This window comes from Parasteatoda tepidariorum, chromosome 10 (assembly GCF_043381705.1).
Source record: "Parasteatoda tepidariorum isolate YZ-2023 chromosome 10, CAS_Ptep_4.0, whole genome shotgun sequence".
Taxonomy (NCBI): Eukaryota; Metazoa; Arthropoda; class Arachnida; order Araneae; family Theridiidae; genus Parasteatoda; species Parasteatoda tepidariorum.
The window spans coordinates 9,322,539-9,346,100 of NC_092213.1; the positions used below are offsets into that span (position 1 = coordinate 9,322,539).

Sequence of the window (23,562 nt, forward strand, 5' to 3'; positions counted from 1 at the left end):
ATTGATTTGTTGTGGGAACATGGAGGACTTTGAGACTCGACAGATTTAACGTGCATCAGTCACCATTTACTACACGGGGAGTCTTCGGCCGGCGAGGATCGAACCCACGACCTCTTGGATATGGGCCCAGCGCCCTACCGACCAGGCTATCCCGGCCTTTGCTTTGGCTATTGCTGTGTTGTGTGATTCGTAAATGAAAATTGGAAAGCTTAGATCACAACATAGCATTTATTTTAAATAACGCAAAGAATAAGAACGCTATTACAAATAGTGTCAATTAATTTAGTGTCAACAAATTAATTTAGTGTCTCAAAAAAAGAAGAAAAGAAATCAAAACGTAATTTTTCAGCTATATTAAGTATAGAACAGTCTCACTTTCACCCATAAGAACTTCATTTAATGCTAATAATCCTTGTTCAGTGAATACTTATGCAATTCTGGATTTAAGGATTCTCGACACCCCCTCACCCTGGTCTGTCTTCAAGGGAATAGCCAGTTGTAGTGGACGCTACAAGATCTCTTCCCCACACCTCAAAACCACACAGTAACCAAACCCACACAGATTTCTTACATATTTGGCGAGAACGAAGTTCTTCCTGATGAAGTACTATATCTCCCTCGTTTATCTTAAGTAGTTTTCTTGTGTTTCTAACTTCATGATACCCAGATAGCAAAATAAGGTTTATTTTCACTCAGCAAAAACCTTTTAATGTAAACCTGAAAAGGTTTTTAATGCGGTTTACGTGTAAACCTTTTAATCTTGAAACAAGATCTGTGACAATCTGCTCTATTCTAGGCACATTACCCTAATCCAAAACTTTGGAAAACAACCTTCTATATAAAAACCTTAAATCGAGGTTGTCTAAGCGTGAAAAAATCCTTGAACAAAGCTAGTCTTAAGGTAAAATAATCTTAAATCTAGATAATTGTAAGGTATCTTTTCGCAACGTCTTGTATACTCAGCTAAAATCCACCTTGTCATGACATTTTAATGGACAATGCAGTTTGATTCTATCGCTAGTGTGACGTCAACTAAAACGCCATTTTGGACCTAAGTGACCATTTTACCTAAATGACAATACTTTTTAAAAAAGCTTTAAAAAATAATTTTTAATCCTTTTAGGATGAAAGGTTTGAATAAGCAATATTTTTGCTTTATTGAAAAAAGGTTTTTAGTACAAACATTTTCGGGACAATAAAAACAAAATCTCGACACAAGGTTGCCCTAAGGTTAAACGCTTTCTGGGTGGCTTTTTAAGTCTAATAAATATTTTTTAAACATATCTCTCAAAATGCAGTAGAGACTTGTGCCATCTTAAAGTTGGTCGGAAACGAAGCTAATTTCTGACCTACGAAGAAATGTTTTTGTGTCAACACTTCAATTTGGTCATCAATTTCGTATATTGTGACTATTAATCGCCGCTTCAATTCAATTGTGTACTAATTTTCTTACTACAGTAGGGAACCGATTATCCGGAACGATCGGGACCATCGCTATTCCGGATAACTGATTTTTCCGGTTTTCTGAATCGCTACAAAAAGCACTTTTTTTTATTGTTAAACCCAACTAAAAAAAAAATATTAGGAAATAATCTTAAAAAGAAGAAAAAACGATGAAGTAATACAGTAATGATTATTTCTAAAATGATGGTATGGTAAACATCTTTCAAAAAAGAAAGAAAAATCCTAAAATCTTATGAGGAAAAAAATTTTTTTTTAAAAAATAGCGGGAAAATTTATCGAATTTCGTTCCGGTTTTTTGGTTTTCTGATTTCCGGATAACGGGTTCTGTACTGTACAAATATGATTGTCCTACGGTTTTGCACAAAAATTTTTTCTCGGTTCTAACCATACCCTCCCACCATCAAAGATGGTAATATGAAATTGCATATTGTTTTTGACACATCTTCACAGAATTTGGGAAATCCTCTTCTAAATGATGCTCTCGAACAAAGACCTAATTTATTACCAGATATAAATGGCAACTTTATTACGATCGAGGCTGCATCTGATGGCTGTTTCAACTGAAAGAAGTCAGGCTTTTTTTCAGTTGATACCGTTATGTTCATAATTATACCACTTAACGTGATATGAACTCGCCAACATCGATGAATGGTTCAAATTAAATAGCTCTCAAAAATTCGTTGAACTAACTAATATTATCCCGGCCAATGAATAAATAAAAAAATATTAATCAGCTAGTAGCATTTGTTAATCGAATTCTACAACAGATAAAATTCTAGAAGGGAATTAATGTGGCGTAACTACCACTATAAATCTTAAATACCAATTCACTAGTATATAAGACATATTAACTTCACCCAATCTGGAGGTACCTTTTGATATATGAAGGTTGACGGAGTCATATAATTAATCCCTATACTGTCAATGATTTATTATTTGATTCGCATTCGGTAGTAATTTATTGAATACTAATTTCTATTATATATGTAGACGGTGTATTTAAATTCCGGCCTGATTTTCGATACCAAACGTTTAAAATTTTTATTTGCAGTTTGATCATTTATCTGTGTTTATTTATAGTTTGATTTATTTATCTGTATTTTAGGAATTCAGAAAGATTCCTGCACGACCCCCAAACGATCTCAAAGTATAGAAACTGGCCACACACCTATGAAAAATCGAATCAGTGTTGCTAAGGTAGCTGATGATTCGGTAAATAAGTCTGCTACAAATAGTAAAGGTAGTCGAAATTCTAGTACTTCCAGTTGTGACTCCAAAGGAAAAACTGTATCTGTAACTCCACTTCGTGAGAGCACAGCTCCCGGTAAGAAATTTCATTTGTAAAATACAGGGTGTTCAAAAAATACTGCTTTGAAAATATCAATTAAAAGTAACTTTCACAATAGCGTACTTGTTGAAAAATCATGATCTTAAAGTAGTATACCTACTTACTTAAAAATCTAATTAAAATCTCCATAGAATAATTTTCACATAATTGATTATGTAGTACCATATCAAAAGTACTGGAAACAGAAGTTTAATACAAACTCTTATCTATGGTCAATTAGTTCAAAAAAATGTGTATTTATGATTTAAAAAAAAATCTTCATATTTTGAGTTAACACGTAAGATGTACTAAATAATTAAAAGGAATCATTAAGCAGGTGAATATATTAAAGTATAATTGAAATAAATTGAAATTAACTCTAAAATTAGTACACCAACTTATTGAAAAATTGAATTACAACTTCCATAGAAGGATTCTGAAATAATTGTTGATGTTGAACCAAAAAGTACTAGAAACATATTTAAATATAAATACTTATCGACAGTCAATTAATTAAAAAAAGGAGCATTTATGATTTTAAAAAAAAATCATATTTTGAGTTAAACACTCAAGATGTAGTAAGTAAGATAAGGGCTAATCATTTAGTAGGTGAATAAATTGAACTATAATTGAGATAAATTGAAAGTAACTCGAAAAGTAGTACACCAACTTATTGAAAATTAAATTGCAACTTCCATAAGAGGATTCTCAAATAATTATTCATGTAGTACCAAAAAGTACTAGAAACATTTCAATATAAGTTCATATCCACATGTCAATTAGTTCAAAAATCAAGCATTTCTGATAAAGATCTTCATATTTTGAGTTAAACACTTAAGATAATACTTACTTAATAATTAGTGGGAATCATTAAGAGGGTGAATGAATCGAAAACGAAAAATATGGGGTTTGCAAGAAAGTAATTTTGGGATTTTAGTGTGAAATAAAACTCAGTTTTTACTATAGAAAAATGAACTTTAATCAATCAAGCTTCTTCCATTTCTGTTCAATTATCTTTCGCCATCTTTTTCGTAATTTCATGATCCTGTACCCATAGAACTTCTGGTCCTTATCAGCAAAAAACTCAACTGAGTGTGAATTGAGATCATCGTTATTATTGAAATTTTTACCAATTAAAAAGTTTTGTAAACTTTGAAATACTTCGAAATAATCCGATGGTGCAAGGTCGGGACTATATAGAGAATCGCAAAGGAATCTCACACATCTTTGGTAACACGTACAAAATCATTTGAGCTTGGTCGGGTTGAGCTATTCCTCGATTTAGCCCCGACTTTGAGCCATCGGAGTACTATTTATTTCAAAGTTTACAAAGCTTTTTAACTGGTAAAAATTTCAGAAATAACTGTCATCTCAATTCACACTTGGTTAATTTTTTTTTGCTATTAAGGACTTTTATAAGTCAGGATCATGAAGTTACTAAAAAGATGCCAAAAAAATCATTGAACAGAATTGGAAGATATTAGACTGATTAAAGTTCATTTTTTAAGGAAAAAGTTAAGTTTTATTTTACACTAAAAAAACCGAAATTACTTTTTTGCCGATTCAATACTTCCGATGAATGCTAAAATACATAATTTTGTGTACATGATTTTAAGGGGTGGAGGTAATTGGGTGAATAGTTCGCGAGAAATATCAATTTAAAAAGTCTAATACAGGTGTAAAACCAAAAAAAAGAAGAAAAAAAACTTATTAATTGCGTACTGTAATATAGTAAAGAAAATAAACACTATTGCTAAGTGTATTCAACTATAATTTTGTAGCTGTAACTTACCGCATATTTAGTGGGAGTAAGAGAAAATAACCGTAAGCTTTTTTTTTTTAGAGTTTCAAATTTTTTATTCTTTTTCTGACTTTTACATTTTATGTCACCGTGTTACATATCTGCAACAAATACAAAAAGCATATGCTTTTTACCACGAACGAATTTCGAAAGACGATTTCGGCAACTATTACTATTACTATTTCGACGCATATTGTTTAACTGTTTTTATTGTACATGGCGATAAGAGGTAATTTTTCGAATTGAAGTTCAATTTGTTGCTAACAAAGATGCACTCGTTTGTTTCAGAGATATGAATCTAAAATTTTTGAATTATGACTGAATCGAATTTAATTGAAATTTTTGAATCTTTATGTTATTTTTTAGATACAGAAATGAAATCATCAATATTTCGTTATTTTGCATAATGCTGTAAAAATGCAACAAGCCATTTTTTTTATATTAATTTTTAATTTTATGAAGTAAATGTTTCATAATTATTTTTCAAGTGTTTAAAATGTATTAGCCATTCTAATGTATTGACTTTTTCGTTTCAAATCAGAGGTGTTAATATATGAAGGATTAAATATTTAATTATTTTATTCATTTAGTATCTACTATATCATTTTTCAGCATCCACCATAGAAGAAGCACCATGCATCAAAAAAGAGGTGAAAAGCTCCAGATTCCGAGTAGAACAAATTAATGTCCAAACTGAAGCTCCTATCTCTCAAACGAAAATAACTCATCCCGTTAAGCCTATTAGAGATTCAACGGAAGTACAAGACAACACAGATAACAACAGTACGTTCATTTAAATTAAATAAAGAGGAAAACCTATGTGATTTTTTTCAATAAAAAAAGGTTTCGTAAGTAAATATTTGAAGGTAGGCGGGATAAAAAGAGCACCGTAAACAAAAGCTTCAGAAAAAAAAACCGGAAAAATCACCGGAAAAGAATCATTTCATTAATTAGAATGAGAGCAGTGGTAGATCAGGGTATAATATCGTTCTTGTTCTAATGAGATGAGCTGGGTTCGAATCCTAGTCTGATCTGGCTGGTCGATTTGAATTCTGCCCCTGGCTCGCACCGACCACAGTGCTAACGTAAAGTATCCACAGTGGTTGGCAGATCATGGATTAGAGTCCCCTTGCCATCAGGCTAACCGTGGGAGGTTTTCGTGGTCTTCCTCTCCATGTAACGCAAATGCGAGTTAGTTCCATCAAAAAGTCCTCCAAGAAGACAATTTCTCCCAACACTTGATACTAGATTTCTCTTGTCTTTTGGATTGGGTTCAAAATTACAAGGCTACAGAGTGACATTAGTAGTAAAAAATTGGGTCGACTGTTCACCGACGGTTATAAAATGGGAGCAGCGGTGGCTCAGGTGATAGTTCGTCTCCCAATGAGGTGACCCAGGTTCGAATCCCAGCGGTAACTGATACGAATGTTGCCCTCAGCTCGCACTGACCGTGTAACATTTCTTCAGTGTAGCATTCAGTTGTAATATGTGATGTAACATTTCTTCAGTGATAACGGATCATGGGTAAGAATCCCCTTGCGGTCCAGGAGCTCCCTTGTCTTCTGGATTGGGTTCAAAATTATAAGGCTACAGAGTTGAACACTGATAGTCGTAATCTTAGAATTGGGTATGCTGTTCAATGTTGGTTATAAAGTAAAATTTATTACACTAGGGAAAATATTTCTGTAGTATCGCCTAATTCGGTTACACGGATTTCAAATCTAAAATTTGTTTTGCTCCTAAAGCTACAGATTTTTTATTTCAAAATGATATTTTTAGTCTGTTTTTACGCTGAAATGTACCAGTGTAAAAACATTATGTATAACAGAAGGTTGCATAAATGTTGCGACAAACTTCTAAGGGAGTTAAGGCACATCATCGAAACTGAAACTGCACAGAAAATCATGCTCAAAATTGTCGTCATACGTGGCAGGGATTATTACCTATTATGACTTGTTCAGAAGCACCCGAAGAAACAGTTCATAATAGGGGAAGCGCCCCTAACTGCTTATGGCGATGTTTCCGAGCATGGGTTTGCAATATTAATCCTGATGATCTGCCCTAACTCCCCTAGAAGTTTGTCGCAACATTTATCTGACTCCCTGCCATATATAACGTTTTTAAACTTTTACATTTCGGCAAAAAATGTCATTAAAAAAATTTGGAGAGAGTAAATGATTGCAGGTTTGAAATCAGCGATGCTAAACATCGAAGAATTGCTAAAAATTATGTAATAGAAAAAAAGTTTTGTTTCCCAGTGTTATTATATAAATGTAACGACCAACTCAATTCGTAGAACCCGAACTTAATGCAATTAAATAGTTCTCTGAACTTAATTAGATATTTCTGTAAAAATAAATTAAAAAGGATTAGTTTATAGCTAACCGGAAAAGAATCCTCACTACTTCGTTCAATTTAACAAATTGATCAGTACTCTTCAGAAATTCTAAAATTGTTCTAAATTTCACTAATTACACTTATTGTAATCACTTTTATTATTATTTTTAATTTATCAAAAGATTTAATCTATGAGTAGGTAAACTATTTATAATATTGCTATTATACATTATATAAATGTATTTACAATTAAAAACATATTATAAACATAGCAAGCATTAAAAGTTCCGTTCTATCAACTACAAATTAAACTTTGTGTTCTAATAATTTTTTTAAAAAATATTTAATTATGATCGAATAATTATTTAATTAAGTTAAATGGCCCAAATGAAATCGGAGGTTACATAAATGAGTTGTTCTTTTTTCGGGTGCTTTTTTTGGTGCTCTTTGGTCCAAAATTTTTTTCCGGTGCTTTTTTCCCGTGATTCATGTCTGGATTGCGTAGTTAATAAAAATATATGTATTCATTTTTAACATTATTCTACATGTTTCTAACTAAATTCTATATAATTACATTCTACATACATTTATTCTTACAATGTTCTACATACTTCAAAGTAAATTTGAACTAGAATTTTTTTTAAAAATTATGCATATTAGCAACTAAAAATATGTTTAGATATTCACCTTATTCTACATGCTTCGAGTTAAACTTAAAATACTTCGTAAAAAGATTATAAAAAAACCCTACATAATGCTAAGTGCTTGTAGTTAAATTTAAAATCATAAAAAATTATGCTTCATAAATAAAAACATTTTGTATTCGTTTTTACATTATTACACTTGTGTTTCAAAATAAATTCAAATACATCAGAAAAATTATATATAATAAATAAATTATATATAATAAATAAATTATATATATTTATTTTACAATGTTCCATATGTTTCAAACTAAATATAAATTAAAATATTTAATAAAAATTATGCATATTAATAAATGAAAACATATCTGTTACTTGATTAAAGACATCCTTCGTTTCAAAAATATATAAATTTGAAATAACAGTCGACATGTTTTTTGTGCTCAAAAATTGATGCCCATTTTCAGGACTTGCCAGACGTGAATGAAAAAAACAAAAATGATTTCTCACCTTTATTTTTCCATTTTCCGTTAGCAACTTTATATTTTATATTTCAAAGCACTCTTCACATAATTTTGTATTTTATAACAAAATATACATAATAAATAAATTACATACATTTATTTTAACATGTTCTACGTTCTTCTAACTAAATTTAAATTAAAATATTTAATAAAAAATTTTGCAATATTAATAAATAAAACTTATATATTAGTTCAAAGTTTTAGTTTCATTAAGTGTCTCAAATATACAAAGATAGTACATTTTAGTCTGAAATATTAAAGTTATAGTTGTATCTCCATCAAGTGCAAAGTATCATATTTTTTTAAGTAAAATACTCAAATTATATAATCTCAAATACAAAGTGTATAATAGAGTGTAAACTGAAATGAAACAATGTATTTAACATTATGTAATTCCTGATAATTTTTTTTTATCAGATGTAGGTGAGGTTGCAGTTACAAAGGAAGCAAATACAATTTCGAAACAAGTGGAGGACACAGTTATGCCTCAGTCTGCCGTAGAAAAAGTGACGGAACCGGAAGGAGACGCCCATAAGCCAACAGCCCCACCTCGAAAAATGTGCACCCCTAAAAGGAAAGCCCCTGCACCCCCACCTGTCGTCTCCACTAAAACAGAAACTTCCGCTGTGGTACACAGGGCGGATGATCAACCCCCGGATATAACGGTAAAATAAACATTTCACGCTCATTGCTAAATATAGATAAAATGATCAAAAAGTTATATGCATCGTCATAGAACCGTTACAGGGCAAAATTAGGACATTTTGCTACTATCCCGTGGCTAGAGTGCCTGTATTGAAAAGAGTGATGACAATATCCAAGAGCGCATGCGCTACCGTCATATTTTTGTCCAAGGGGGTTGCCAGATGATACACCGAAATTGGCGCCACTCGCTCATTTGGTGTTGTTCTGAAGGTTCTGTTATTCTAAGAGTATATACTAAAGTATCAATAATATAAACTTTAAGATTGGAAAGCACATGCGATATTACAGATTTTTTAAGAAACATAGTCGAGCATCTGAAATTGTTAAAAAATTAACGTCAATGGAAAAAAAAAAAAAAAAGACTTATGAAAAGATTTCAGTTTTTAATAAATGCCTTAAATAAAATATAAAAATTAATAATGATTATGCCATTTATTTCAGAAATAGTAATTAATAAAACAAATTATATAATTTACTATTATTTATTACTTTTTCAGGAAAAAATAATCGCATATTCACCTGAAAAGGTATTGTTTATTTCAACAAATTGTAAACAAAAATTTCCATAATTAGTTGAAATTTAAAACAAACTAGAATTTTAAACAGTTGGTAACGAAAAGTAAACAAATGCTACTTTGTAACGCGCATTGTAACATTGTAAAGCGAACATTGTAACGCGCCAACATGTCAAAGTAATATCGCCAAACTTTGCACTTCTGAAGTTTTGATAAAGATGCTCAAATCTTAAAATTTATAAGTAATTTAGATAGAAATTATGTGTATTAAAAGTAAATACATTTATTCTTATCTAACCATTAGTTATTTCATCACCTTGTTCTCTCTACAATGAGATAAACATAACTTTATAAGCACGCAAGTAAGTGATAATAAGGATAAATTCGAATAACTAACAACTATTCAAATTTTCAGCCATAATTTTAACATTTGCTGTAACTGTGAAGTTTCTTATTGAAAAAAAGTAAGTAATGAACTTATTACATGCATTTATTAATGCAGAATATAAATTTTTTTTAGTCAGATAATTTTCACTCCGTGTAATTCCAATGGCGAATTTTCCACTCTCGCCTCCGGCGGTAAAGTTTTTCTTTCCACCAATCAGGAATCGTTTCTCCCTTGTGCACACTCTTTTACTCTAGGCACTCTACCCGTGGCTAGTTGCAGCTTTTTTACCAAAATAAACTTTTAAAAACAGGTGGACACTTTTTCAAAAACTGAAAATTTTAAACAATTAAAAAAACTTTTGATAATGTAAAGCAAATCTTTTAAAGCTTTTTCCACACTGTCAGAATTCTCATTCTAAAATTAAGGTAAAATAACCGTCAGCAATCTGTCCTGTGAATACAAAACTATACGATTTTTTTCACCATTTACAACTAGCATTATTTTAAGATTTTAAAACCGTCTAAAAGAAATTTAACTAGGCGTTGGAGATACGTTGTGGTTGAGTTGTGTTTCATCAAAACCGCTTAATGTGATTTAATTAGTTTATATGTTTCTTTCTAAGAGATGGGAAATACTAGACTTTTTTGTGTTACGCGGTTTTATGGTGCTGCCATCTATGCGTGAATGAGATTATCGTATTCTAATAGTCAAAGGCCAAAAATTAGAAAATGCAGGACACTGGAAACTATTCAAGAGTGAAAAGAAATGGGGGATATTGTCGTGTCAACGATGGGACAAGCCCCCGTAACGGCCGTGAGATTAGCCTTCTCGGCTATAAAAGGAACTAAGTGGCTTCATTAAGAGGGATCTGATAAAATTGCGGTTGTTCAATTATATCAGGTGAAAGCAGTTTAAAAATGGTTTTTCTCACAGTTAACTGTTTGAATACCATCTTATTTACGGTTATTTGACTGTTTTGTTTGAATAGGGTAAAATAACAATGAAATAACAATAACCGTTTTATCAGAGAACTTCCTAACAGTGAATTTTACAATGTTCATTTCTTAAATGTAGAAACATTTTAGGAAACAGGCGTGAAATGAAATAATTTTTAGAGTATAATGAAATATTTTATAATAAATCCATATTTACTAAAAAATATCATTAAAAAAGCTGCTCTGCAATTTTTAAAATGTATCCTTTCTACCTACATCTATTTTTTTAGGCGAAAAACATATTTCACTTTTTCTTTAGATGAGAAAAGAAATCACTCTATTTTGAAATTTTTTTATTCTATTTTTTTTTTTTTTTTTTTTTTTTTTTTTTTTTTTTTTTTTTTTTTTTTTTTTTTTNTGTTTGTTTTTTGTGAATTTTAATTTAATTGTTACATATGCTTCATAGCGTAATAACATTTGTGTAATAACAATTAATAGTGTAACAACAATTGTGATCTGTGGAGTGCCCAAAATATTGTGTCGCGTGTCATAAATGGCACGCGTGCCATTGGTTCGTCATCCCTGGCCTAGTTGATCTTATGAAATTGCGGTTGTTCAATCAGTTAGGTGAAAGCAGTTCATAAACGGTTTTTCTCACAGTTAACTATTTGAATACCACCTTATTAATGACTATTTGACTGTTTTGTTTGAATAGGGTACAATAGTAATTAAATAAATTGTTATTTAGCCGTTTTATCCGAGAAATTTCTAACAGTGAATATTACAGTGTTCATTTCTTAAATGTAGAAACATTTTAGGAAACAAGCTTGAAATGAAATAATTTTTAGAGCATAATGAAGTATTTATTATAAATCTATATTTTTTAAAAACATAATTAAAAAAGCTGCTCATAAATTGAAGGCAAGAAAAGTGGCGACTGGTAGACTGTTTTTTATCGCCATTTGTTATATTTAGTCGACCAATGGCTGGTGGTGACTGTTAATTTTGCTCTGTTCGACCTGTAACTTTTTTTTCAATTTGTCTACCCAACCGAAACTTTCATTCAGATTTAAAATTTTGAAAATGTATCCTTTCTACCTACATCTATTTTTTTAGGATAAAAATATATTTCACTTATTTTTAGATGAGGAAAAAAATCACTCTATTTTGAAATTTATTTAAAATTTCCATTCTATTGTTTTTTTATTACTCTTTTTGTCCTTTTTTCTCAAACTCCCATTATTAACCTTTGACCGAAATGGGACACCGGTGTATCTTACATATATTTTTTAATGACACTCTAGTTATAAGAAAAAACTTCTTTTGGTATTTTTTAATTATAAAAAATATGTTAGATTATCGGAATTATATTTGTACTAAAATGTAAAATCAAAAAAATAAAAAAATTTCTTGAAAAAAAAGAGTTTTTTTTTTTTTTTTGTTCATATTCAAAATTTTTTTGAATAATTAATTTTGTAAATTAAAGAAATTTCAAAGATGAATAGCTTTTTCTCTTTGATCTAAATAACTGCAAATTTGAAAAGTTATTGTTTGGAAGTGAACCGTGTTTGAAAGATTGCACTTTTAACGTAGAAAACGATATCAGTGTTTCATGCTGTATTTCATAACCATAAAATGCACAATATAATATTTTTTACTTATTTGAACCTAAATTAATACAAAACAGTGAAAAAAGTATGAAAAATATGTATAATAAAAATTTTGCATCAAAGGGTCAGCATTAAAATGGGTGTTATTTTTGTTTGCGATTTGTTTCTTTTGTTATTGCTGCCGTATGCAACTGGTCAATACTAACAAGTCAATTTTAAGGGAGAGAGATGCGCTTCCTCTTGTTTTCCAGTGGCGCCATCTATGGCCAAGAACAGATTTCTGCTACACACATACATCACTGCCCGTTTTACAGAGAGGACACATTCACACACCATCCACAGATCGTAATTTTGACCTGAACCGGAGCACGATCTATCTCCAATCCAGCACCCCCAGAGATATGATTTGTTATGGGAACATGGAAGACTTTGTCATCCTGACAGATTCAGCGTGCACCAGTCACCATTTTGTACACGGGGTGTCTTTGGTCAGAGAGGATCGAACTCGCGACCTCTCAGACATAGGCCTAACGCCCTACCAACCAAGTTATCTCGACCCGTTTCGTTAGTTAAATAACGGTTAAATAAATATGCAGCAAAACTAAAGATAAATATTTATCAGCCTACCGCAATTCATAGAACTTTAGTTTCCGACCTAAGTTCGGATTATGGTGTTGCCTGGTTACTCGGTAAGACACTGTTGGTATTTTGCACAGAAAGTGATTGGCATACGGATTAGTGTGTAGACCAGTTAAAAAAACTCAGTGAGGGCTTCTATTTTTTCAAAAAACTTTTTCTACCGTCTGTTTATTTGCTAAATATAGACTTTTCGAATAATCAGTAATATTTATATAAATATATAATCATCCAATTTTTGGATATAATCGTGTGAGCTGGCATCGAGATGATATCTTTTCGTTAATTTGTTTATTGTTATTTGTTAATTTGCCTTACAAAAAAAATTTTTTTTTTTAATTTTTAAAAAAAAAAAAATATTATTTCTTAATTTTTTAAAAAAAATATTTTTTCATTTTACCATTTACTCATTCTTTGGTTTTGTTTTGGATTTTTATTTTATTATATGGGTTCTATATACCAGCAAATAATGGGCAATTCAAAATTATTTTATTTAATTCTTTCTGGTACCTAGCTATATTTCCCATAATGAAGGAGGAAAATCAAAATGTTCTCTCCTATTGTATATGTTTATACATTTTAAAAATGTATGTATTCTTTTGATTTTCAGACTGATTCGCATCCGGAACAGCCTGTTTTTGGAATGGAAACGGAATCGAAACCGGAATTCGCATCTGAATTGAGAGTTCCTGATGTAGATTTGGAATCTTCGGATAATTCTTCGATTGTGAGTGCTTCAAGGATTGAAGAACCATCCAGTCCTGAGAAGAGAAAAGCATCGTCTCTCGGAGATCTCACTAAATTAGATCACGAAGCCAACAAGAAAACATCCATATCGTCGGCCATTTTAGAAAGAGCTGTATCCCTTGACTTACAGGTATATTTCATTTGATTGAAGCACTACATTTATACAATGCAATACTGTAATACCAGTGTGATTATTAACAATATAGTACTCCATCAATCGAGGATTTGCAAAACGTATTTAGTTTGTTGTTTTTATCGTCGACCATTAAGGCAGAGGAGGTGCGATTGTTCATGTTTTCAAGTGGCGCCATCTATGGGGATCTTCTGCCACATCCGTTTTATAAGGCGGACCCATTCACTCACCCACAGATCGTAATTTTGACCTGTACCAGAGAACGATCAATCTCCAATTCAATACACTCAGCGGTATAATTTGTGATGGGAACATGAAAGACTTTGTGACTCGACAAGTTTAGCGTGCATCAGTCATCATTTACTACACGGGGAGCCATTGACCAGCAGGATTCGAACTCCTATTCTCACGAAAGTGAGTCCAACCAGGCTATCCCTATCCACGAATTTAGTTTATTTTAAAACCATCGTTGAACAGTCGACTAAATTTTGGGTTTACGACTACTAATGTTCAACTCCGTAGCCTTGTAATTTTGAACCAATCCAGAAGACAAGGAAATTCCTGGATCAGGTACCCCCAGAAGTACGATTTGTTAGGTGAGCATGGAAGAATTTGTGACTTTAGCGTGCATCAGTTTCCATTTACTACACGGGGAGTCTTCTGCCGGCGGGGATTGAACCCACGACCCCTTGGACATGAGCCCCCTGCCCTACCAACCGGGGTATCCCGGCCTTGCCCACGCATTGAGTTTAAATTTGCATTTCCAAAATTATTGATTTAATCTACAATATTTTAGATTTAAAAACTCATGGGTTAATTAAGAGGAAATAGTGCCAAATGCTATTCGAAGCAGTTAGAGGATTTAACAAATTAAACATTATATGGAGGGCTGACCAAATGTAAGCAATAAAAAGCATCCTAATACCGGAAGAAATTTATAAAAATTCAGGTTTATCCTTTTGCTTATGATACGTTTGCGAGGCGATGTGTGAACAGACTTAATGTTCTAGGATGTTTTATTACTGTAATTTTTTTTAAAAATTTACCCTTAATTTTACCGTTCATAAGAGTTTTCTGTAATTTTTAAATTCTCACAGATTGTGAGCCTAAAAAAAATTTCAGAAAATGAATATCACAACATAAATAAAGCTTGCCATGTTTTGAGTGTTATCCCTTATTGGCTACATTGGTTTAAAATACTTTTTTTGTATAGCATCATAGCATGCTGGTGGAGTCTTCCGAACTCATTTGTTTCAGTGAAATTTGAATTGAAATAACGCGTTATATCGTAATAACTACAGCTATAACAATATTGGATGTCATGTCTTTTCCAACTTAGGCGTAAAAATCAATCGAAAGTGGTAACCCGGAAATCTTACGACGAATTTTAACCCCTAGCGCCATCTCTGCTTCGCTTTGCACGATCAACCATCCATATAGAGCCGTGATGGCTCAGGAGATAGAGCGTTCGCCTTCCAATGAGGCGAACCGGGTTCGAATCCCAGTCGATACGAATTCCGCATCCGGCTTCCATCTACCACAGTTCTGACGTGAAATATTCTCAATGGTTGACGGATCATGGGTTAGAGTCCCCTTGCCGTCAGGCTAACCGTGGGAGTTTCTCGTGGTCTTCCTCTCCATGCAAAGCAAATGTGGGTTAGTTCCATCAAAAAGTCCTCCACGAAGGCAAATTTCTCCCAATACTTGATCCAGGAGTTCCCTTGTCTTCTGGATTGGGTTCAAAATTACAAGGCTACCGAGTTGAACATTAGTAGTCGTAAACCCAAAAATTGGGTCGGCTGTTGAACAATGGTTATAAAATAATAACTAATACTATACCTGAACCATGTATTGGAAGAACGGCTTTAAGTTTGAATTATCGAATAATGGAATTTTTATTAGCATTATTAATTAAACACTGAATCCTGCAGATTACAATGATTCCTGCAAGTAATGTCATGCCTGAACCATGAATTAGAAGACCATCCTTAAGTTTGAACTATCTAATAACGCGATTTTTATAAGTACTATTATTAATTAAACTAAAAAAGTGTGGGATCAAAAATCCAATTACTTCGATTTTTTTGCATTTACTATTTTAAAATTAGCATTTATATTCGTAAAAAATGATATGATCAGACGACATAAAAAAATAAGAACTACAAACCGAGTCACGATAGCTCAGTGGTTAAGGCACTCATCTATAAAGAACTGGGGATCGATCCCCAGTGGCTGCTTGAAGCCCACCCAGCTATAGATCGATGAGTACCAGCTTGTCTGGGAAGTAAAGGTGGTCTGTGCGCAGTTATTACCACAACCATGCCGTTGGTCATCAAATCGGGGAGCCTTAACCTCCATGATCCTCCTTTTGACTGCGAACGATATAATAAATTTTAGTATGAATTTGAAATTAAATAATTTAAACGAAAGTACGATTTTAAACTAAATTTAGAATATATACTTGTTAGAGTATCAAACTAAAAGGAATTTTCGGCAGTCATTTTGGTTTACATTTATTTTTATTTCAAAACAGAGTAAATAAAAGGAATATATTGACCGTTTATTTGTAAACTCATTGGTTACAAGAATCAGCTATTGCATCTAATTTCCAATTGTATTTACAGCAAAGTCTACCTGGTGAAAATCTTGGAAAGCAAAAGAAAGTGTTAAAAGCGCCAACATTCGAAGATTTTGGCGAAGACCGTGAGAGTGACTCGAATGATACAGCAGAAATAGTCGGTCTCAAAAGATGGGATGTAAGTAAAAAATCTTTATCTCAATTCTAGAGTGGTTCGTAATGACCACTCTTAATAAATATTTTTATATCCTTTTAAACAATATAAAGAAAAATATATACATTATGTAAGAAAAAACGCTGTCAAAATGTGGTGAATTATTATCGAGGGAAGAGTTAGTAAAAACCATGAAAATTAATGATTTTTGAATGAAACTGAAAGGGAGCGAAAGACGAATTGATAGAAAAGCCTTATAGTTTCTTCTGAGAATGAAACTTGTTTTGATGTTTTGAATACTGCCATCCTGAATATTGGTTCGTAGGATTTATAGACGTTTTTTAATTCCTTAAATATCAGTCACAAGAGTGGGGAAAGAACAAAAGAGCTCAAAATAAATAAATAAATATGCGAAGCTCTTTATCACAATAAGAAAACATTTAAATTATTGAATACTTTTTAAATGTTTTTTTTTTCGATGTGTACATGGACAGTCTAAAAAAAGGTCTACATAAAAATCATGATTAAAAGGGTTAAATAATAATAGTAAGACAATAAAATGATGTAGAAGTTTAAAAAAAATACATGATTAACATCACATTTTTTTTTTATTATTACTCTCTAGAGAGTTTGTAAGAATATCTTACCTGAAATATTAGCTTTAACCTCCTAATGTGCAATTGTTCAGTTAATATCTGAGAAGCTCATTTCTGTACAAAATACAATCACTACAATTTTTTCGAAAGAGTCACTGTGGCTCAGGGGCTAGAGAGTTCGCTTCCCAGTGAGGTCAGCCAGGTTCGAGTCCCAGCCCTGTATGGTAGATACGAATTTTGACACCGTCTCGTATCAACCACAGTGCTAACGTAAAATATCCATAGTGGTAGACGAATTATGGGTCAGAATCCTTTTGTCGTTAGGCTTACCATGGAGGTTTTCGTGGTTTTCCACCCCATGTAACACAAATGCGGCTTAATTCCATCAAAATGTCCTTCTCTAAGGCTAGTTGGTCTCAATGCTTGGTCCAGGAGTTCCCTAATCTTCTGAGTTGTGTTAATTACAAGGCTGCGGAGTTGAACATTGATAGTTGTAAACTATGAATCGGTTCGGCTGTTCAACGTCGGTAATTTAAAAAAAAATCGAAAAAAAAAATCACGATTTTTTCCAAATTTGGTTTAAAACATTTCATTTCATGCTTGTGTTTCTAAAATGAAATAATGAGCTACTGTTAACTTTTTTATTATACAAACAAGCTTTTGAAAGAGCAAAAATTGTTGAGATAAAAAGAATATGTAAAAGAATCTTACTTGCTATTTTAATATGTATGTATAATTTGAAAAAAAAAACGTTTTTAATTATACTGCAACTATTTTAAGCTAAAGAGAAATAATAAAAATAGCATTATGACTGATACACTACTGCATATATTTTTTTAAAATTTTATCCAGCGTAATTTCTAATGTTGTTGTTGTTGTAGTTCATTTACGTCGCACTAGAGCTGCACAATAGGCTATTGGCGACGGTCTGGGAAACATCCCTGAGGAGGATCCNGATTCGTTTTTTTTTTTGCGGACTGTACATAGGCAGTTCAAAAAAAGTTCTACATATAAATCATGATTAAAAAGGTTAAATAATAATAGTAAGACAATAAAATGATGTAGAAGTTTAAAAAAAAATACATGATTAACATCACATTTTCTTTTATTATTACTCTCTAGAGAGTTTGGAAGAATATCTTACCTGAAATATTAGTTTTAACCTCCTAATGTGCAATTTTTTAGTTAATATCTGAGAAGCTCATTTTTGTACAAAATACAATCACTACAATTTTTTCGAAAGAGTCACGGTGGCTCAGGGGCTAGAGAGTTCGTTTCCCAGTGAAGTCAGCCAGGTTCGGGTCCCAGCCGTGTATAGTAGATACGAATTTTGACACCGTCTCGCATCAACCACAGTGCTAACGTAAAATATCCATAGTGGTAGACGAATTATGGATCAGAATCCTTTTGCCGTTAGGCTTACCATGGAGGTTTTCTTGGTTCCCCCCCCCATGTAACACAAATGCGGCTTAATTCCATCAAAATGTCCTTCTCTAAGGCTAGTTTGTCTCACTGGTAGGTCCAGGAGTTCCCTAGTCTTCTGAGTTGGGTTAATTACAAGGCTGCGGAGTTGAACATTTATAGTTGTAAACTATGAATCGGATGGACTGTTCAACGTCGGTAATTTAAAAAAAAAGAATCGAAAATAAATCACGGTTTTTTTCTAAATTTGGTTTAAAACATTTCATTTCAAGTTTGTGTTTCTAAAATGGAATAATGAGCTACTGTTAACCTTTTTGTTATACAAACAAGCGTTTGAAGGAGCGAAAATTGTTAATATAAAAAGAATATGTAAAAGAACCTTACTTGCTATTTTAATATATATGTATATTTTTTCTGAAAAAAAAACCGTTTTTAATTTTACTGTAACTATTTTAAGCTAAAGAGAAATAATAAAAATAGCATTATGGCTGATACACTACTGTATATAGATATTTGTAAAATTTTATTCAGCGTAATTTCTAACGAATGTCTTCATTTCACTAATTTTCGTTCAATTTTAATTACTTGACTCTGACTTTATATTATTATATTTTTACTTAAGGAAGATTTTTCCTTATGATACCAAAATAAAATTAAAGAAATTTAGTTATCGAGTTACTATTATTTGGTTTAGACTCGAGCTCTAGATTAAAGCAAATTTTCAGTCGCAATAAAAAAATCCGAAAAAATCTTACCAATTAGCAGCTATAATGAGTCATGCGTTTTATTTTATTTTCAAAAATATTTTAAGAGACGTACTAATACTCTTGTTAGTTTCATTATTCGTTTCACTTCATTTTCTATTTAACATGTTTCCTTCTACTTTTAATACACAAATCATTGTGTTTTCTGGAAAGTTCAAGTTTATTTTTGGTAGTTGGCATATGGACAGGTTTGGGGCTTGAATATATCAGAGTGACTGAAAAAAAAATTATATGTGTGTAAATAGAAGTAAAAAAGTATTGCTCTCAAATCGACAAATTACAAACAGTAAGTGAATTAAAATTGGATAGGGTCATATTTCACACGTGACCTCATGTCTTTGGCAATTCACAAAGGTTGTTCAGGGCTCATTTAGAATATTCCATCCTACTCACTCTATTCACCAGACCCTCAGATCTATAGCTACTTTGATCATTACGTTGCAAAATTTCCTAAATAATTTATAGGGATAAAAACTCGAGTAATAAAGGATTTCACCACAGAACCTGAGAGGTTCTTTAACAACGGAATCTTCAAGTTTCCTGAAAAATAAACCGAGGTTGTGGAACATCCAATACCAATTTTTTTTAAATTTCCTTTTTAAAACTCTAACTTATCCGTAATTCGTTCTAATTCATTTTCTAGAATGGCTTAGATGAAGTACTGGGGCTGACGAATGGCCGACTGCACGACGACGAACTCAAAACGTCCTCCGTTGATGATGATTCGGTCCCTCTTGCAATCGTCGCTGAAAGCGATGGAACAACGAAGAAAAGCACCACCGTAGCAGACATAGACGCTTCAGCTATCGAAGAAACTGTTGAATTTGAGACTTCTACACCCATACGAAAGGTCATCGAGGTCAAAGGTTTCTTGAAAGATGACGATTCATTGGATGATGTGCCCTACTTAGCATCTGCCAAACAGACGGATGAAGAATCATCCAATAAGCACACCACCAAGATCACCACGAATTCAGTGTTCTCCCCCGTCACCATAAGCATTCCAGTCATCAAACCAGATCTGACTAATTTCGAAAAACTACCCAGTCCTCCTCCAGCCAGTACCCATCCAGCCCTCGATCCAAGTTGGAGGATGTCCAAGACCGTCACTACAGATGACAGCAATAGGTTTGGTTTGGATAAAATATCAGTCCAGGCTTTGTACAAACCTATTTTCACCAGTAAAGAAGTACCACAAGCAGAGGAAGGGGTCACAGAGAAGTTGGTAAATGGGAACGATTCCGATTCATCGGAACATTACAGTACTGCTCAAGAAACATCAGTCGACAGTAATTCCGTGTCCACGCTGTCAATGACTGTTTCTCCAGTATCAACTGGCAATAGTACCAATGTCACAATCAAAACCCCCAATAGTGTGGCGGGTTTTGCCAAGACCCTAATCATTCCAGGACCCAACGACGTTGAAAATTTGCTCAGCTTGGCGACCGAATCTAATACTCCACCGCCACAGCTGGAGCCACCACCGAAACCAGTCGAGACCGAATGAAACAAACATCGAGTGGGCTGTTTTTACAGTCAAAAACTGTATTTTTCAGGGGATAAGCTATAAATTAGTAGCTACTACTTATGAATCGAAATTAATGCCAATAACTAGTCCAATACAATTGATTAGTAAGCCAATATTTATCCATCAGTGCGGTTGAACATAATTGAAAGCACGACAGACTCTCAACAAATTAAGATCTTGCTTTAAATCAATACGTTCTTTTGTTAGAAGAATTTCGATGGGATGAACTTTTATTCTTAAAAGTCTTCATTTTAAAAAGACTAATACCTCATATTTTAGACAAAAATTTACACGTGTGTTTGCTACATTTTGCATAACTACTGTTTAATTGCTCTTAGTGTAAAAAAAACAAAAATTACACAATCGAATATCTATTTTTCGTTAAGATAGTTTTCTTAGTTTATATGTTACTAGAGTTGATAATACATAATTTAACACTGAAATGTTTAGGGGAAATTTTGTTGTATAAATGGGCTGTTTAGGGGAAATTTTGTAATATAAATGGGATGTTTAAGGGAAATTTTATCAAATTCATTTTTTTTCTCGCTACGACACTGTAAAAAGTTAGATAAAATTCTTAACTTTTCCCGTCAAAATAGATTTTACTTGATGGTTGCTTTGCAACCCAGAATATTCAAAGAAGTAATTTCCCCTAAACATCGCAGAGTTATCCCTTGTAAATCCTTATACTTGTAAAAACAATAGAAATTCCAAGAATTTTTGTAAATATTATTTGAAGTTTGGTGTGATTTGTATACTAACACTTTTCTATACGAGGTTTTCTTTTGAAAGGAATTGAATATGAAAACAGAGTGATTGCATACCAGGTAAAATATTTTATAAAAATTGAAAGCAAGGAACTCTTTTCAAAGTAGCTTCACTTAAAACCATTGTTCTTGTTTGCAAAACAAATTTACCATTGCGTTGCACGTCAAATATAATGTGTACTTTATTTCCCGTGTTTTACGCAGTATAGCCGATTCCGGCTCCTCAATGTGATAAAGTGTAGCAGCTTAACCCACTAAGGGTTTAGAAAATGTGCGAATGTTTCACCACAATACACTATTTCCCTATCTAATAGAATGGAAAAACCGGGTTTGCTATGCAGAGAAGACTGGCGTTAAAATACGACTTTTTAAGTGCAGAACCAGCAGTGGGTTAACGTTGAACATTATATAGTTAGTAAATAGAATAAGCTAAAAATTACAAAACTTCCCCACTTTCCGTTACCATGGTATCCGCAAATTTTGTTTCTTCCCCACGTCAGTATGTTCCTGCTTCTTAGTAAAACGTACAGTCGCCACGGGGAAAAATGCAATATATTTCGTAACCATGGTGACGAAGTGAGGATAAATGTGGAGAGGGGAAAAATCGCGCAACCTTTAGTCGCCTGTTAGTGAGCCTAAAGAGACTCTTTCTTTCAACGTAATTACCTAGGGCCTTAATTTTTTTAAAAAATAAATTGACAAGTAATAGATCTTTGCTTTCTCTGAAAAGTTTATGACCCACGACTTAATCTGAAGTGTTAACTTAATTCTCTTGAAACCTGGTCAGGAGTTTGGGCACCATTTGATACATATATTTCTGTGATAGATGCGTAAGGTTCTGAGCCATTTTAGTGATTTTATTATAATGCTAACTTCTAATTGAATATTAAAATATCATTGATGTTTAATTGTTGATTAAATTACTTAACTAGTCCAAGTGTCATTATCATTCTAAATTTATAATTCGAAACGGTATCGCACTAATTTTAAAAGTATTTGCTTCAAGACTGTGCACAGCTGCCAGCATGGATAGGATAAAATCCAGTTGATAAAACAAAATATAAATTTCATGATAACTATTGCATATTAGGCTAAATATTTTACAAATAGGGTATTTTAAGGATTTTTACAATAATCAAAATACAAAAACTTTATAACAGTAATAACTGTAAATGGTCTGCAATATTTTCCAATTATGATTGACATTAAATGAACTTGAAATATTTTTTTTTATTATATAAACTTATAATTTTGAATAGTAATAGACAAGTAATTAATTATTGATAGTTAAAATATTTTTTTTAATTAATTAAAAAATTAATTTCTGGATAAAAATAGAATGAACATTTTGGAACAAAAAAACTTTAAAAACTGATTGCTATTAATGAGGACTGATTACATCATTATGTATTAGTCATACTTATTTAAATATACGAGCAAGTAATGAATTGTGTAAAAATATAATTTTCAAAAATGTAATAAACTGTATAAAAATTCTATTTCAATGGGGATTTTTTTACAAACTTATTCAGTTTAAGGGAATTTTCTTAAGTGTCCAAAACCCAGGAGAATTTTTATTGAACCAGTATCTTAATTGAACAACTTATAAATCCAGTAGAGTTGTCTTCTATGAGTGTGCAATTTGCAGGGATAATTTTTATAGATAATGGAGAGAAAAAAAATAATGCGTTAGATACATACGTTTATAGTGTTTCTTATAATGTGATTTTCAGCACACTGCTGTTAAGATCTCAAATTGTGGTTGGGTGGAGACTTTATATTTTACGAGTATCCAAAGACTGCCAAATAGAATAAATATCTATCATCAATTTGTTTAACAATATAAAACAAAGAGAATTAAAAGCATCTTTAGAATTTTTTCTCCCTGTATCCACCTCCTTTGACGGTTGAGTTCGATTGGGAGATTATTCTCTAATCTCTTTCATCGCGGACGATATAACTCGTCTTCCAGGAATATTCTCTGCGC

At 32.2% G+C, this 23,562-nt stretch overlaps 1 protein-coding gene across 1 annotated transcript in view; it reads left to right on the forward strand.

Moving 5' to 3' along the window:
- The window catches only part of LOC107442137 (uncharacterized), a 133,679-nt gene extending 110,748 nt beyond the window's left edge, over positions 1-22,931 (forward strand). Inside the window, exons 7-12 of the mRNA XM_043047815.2 lie at positions 2,570-2,788; positions 5,205-5,375; positions 8,515-8,762; positions 13,497-13,763; positions 16,391-16,522; positions 19,924-22,931. Of these exons, the coding sequence (XP_042903749.1) occupies positions 2,570-2,788; positions 5,205-5,375; positions 8,515-8,762; positions 13,497-13,763; positions 16,391-16,522; positions 19,924-20,787 (1,901 nt within the window). The 3' untranslated portion in view covers positions 20,788-22,931. The remainder of the gene's footprint in view (positions 1-2,569; positions 2,789-5,204; positions 5,376-8,514; positions 8,763-13,496; positions 13,764-16,390; positions 16,523-19,923) is intronic.
- The last annotated feature ends 631 nt before the right edge of the window (positions 22,932-23,562 follow it).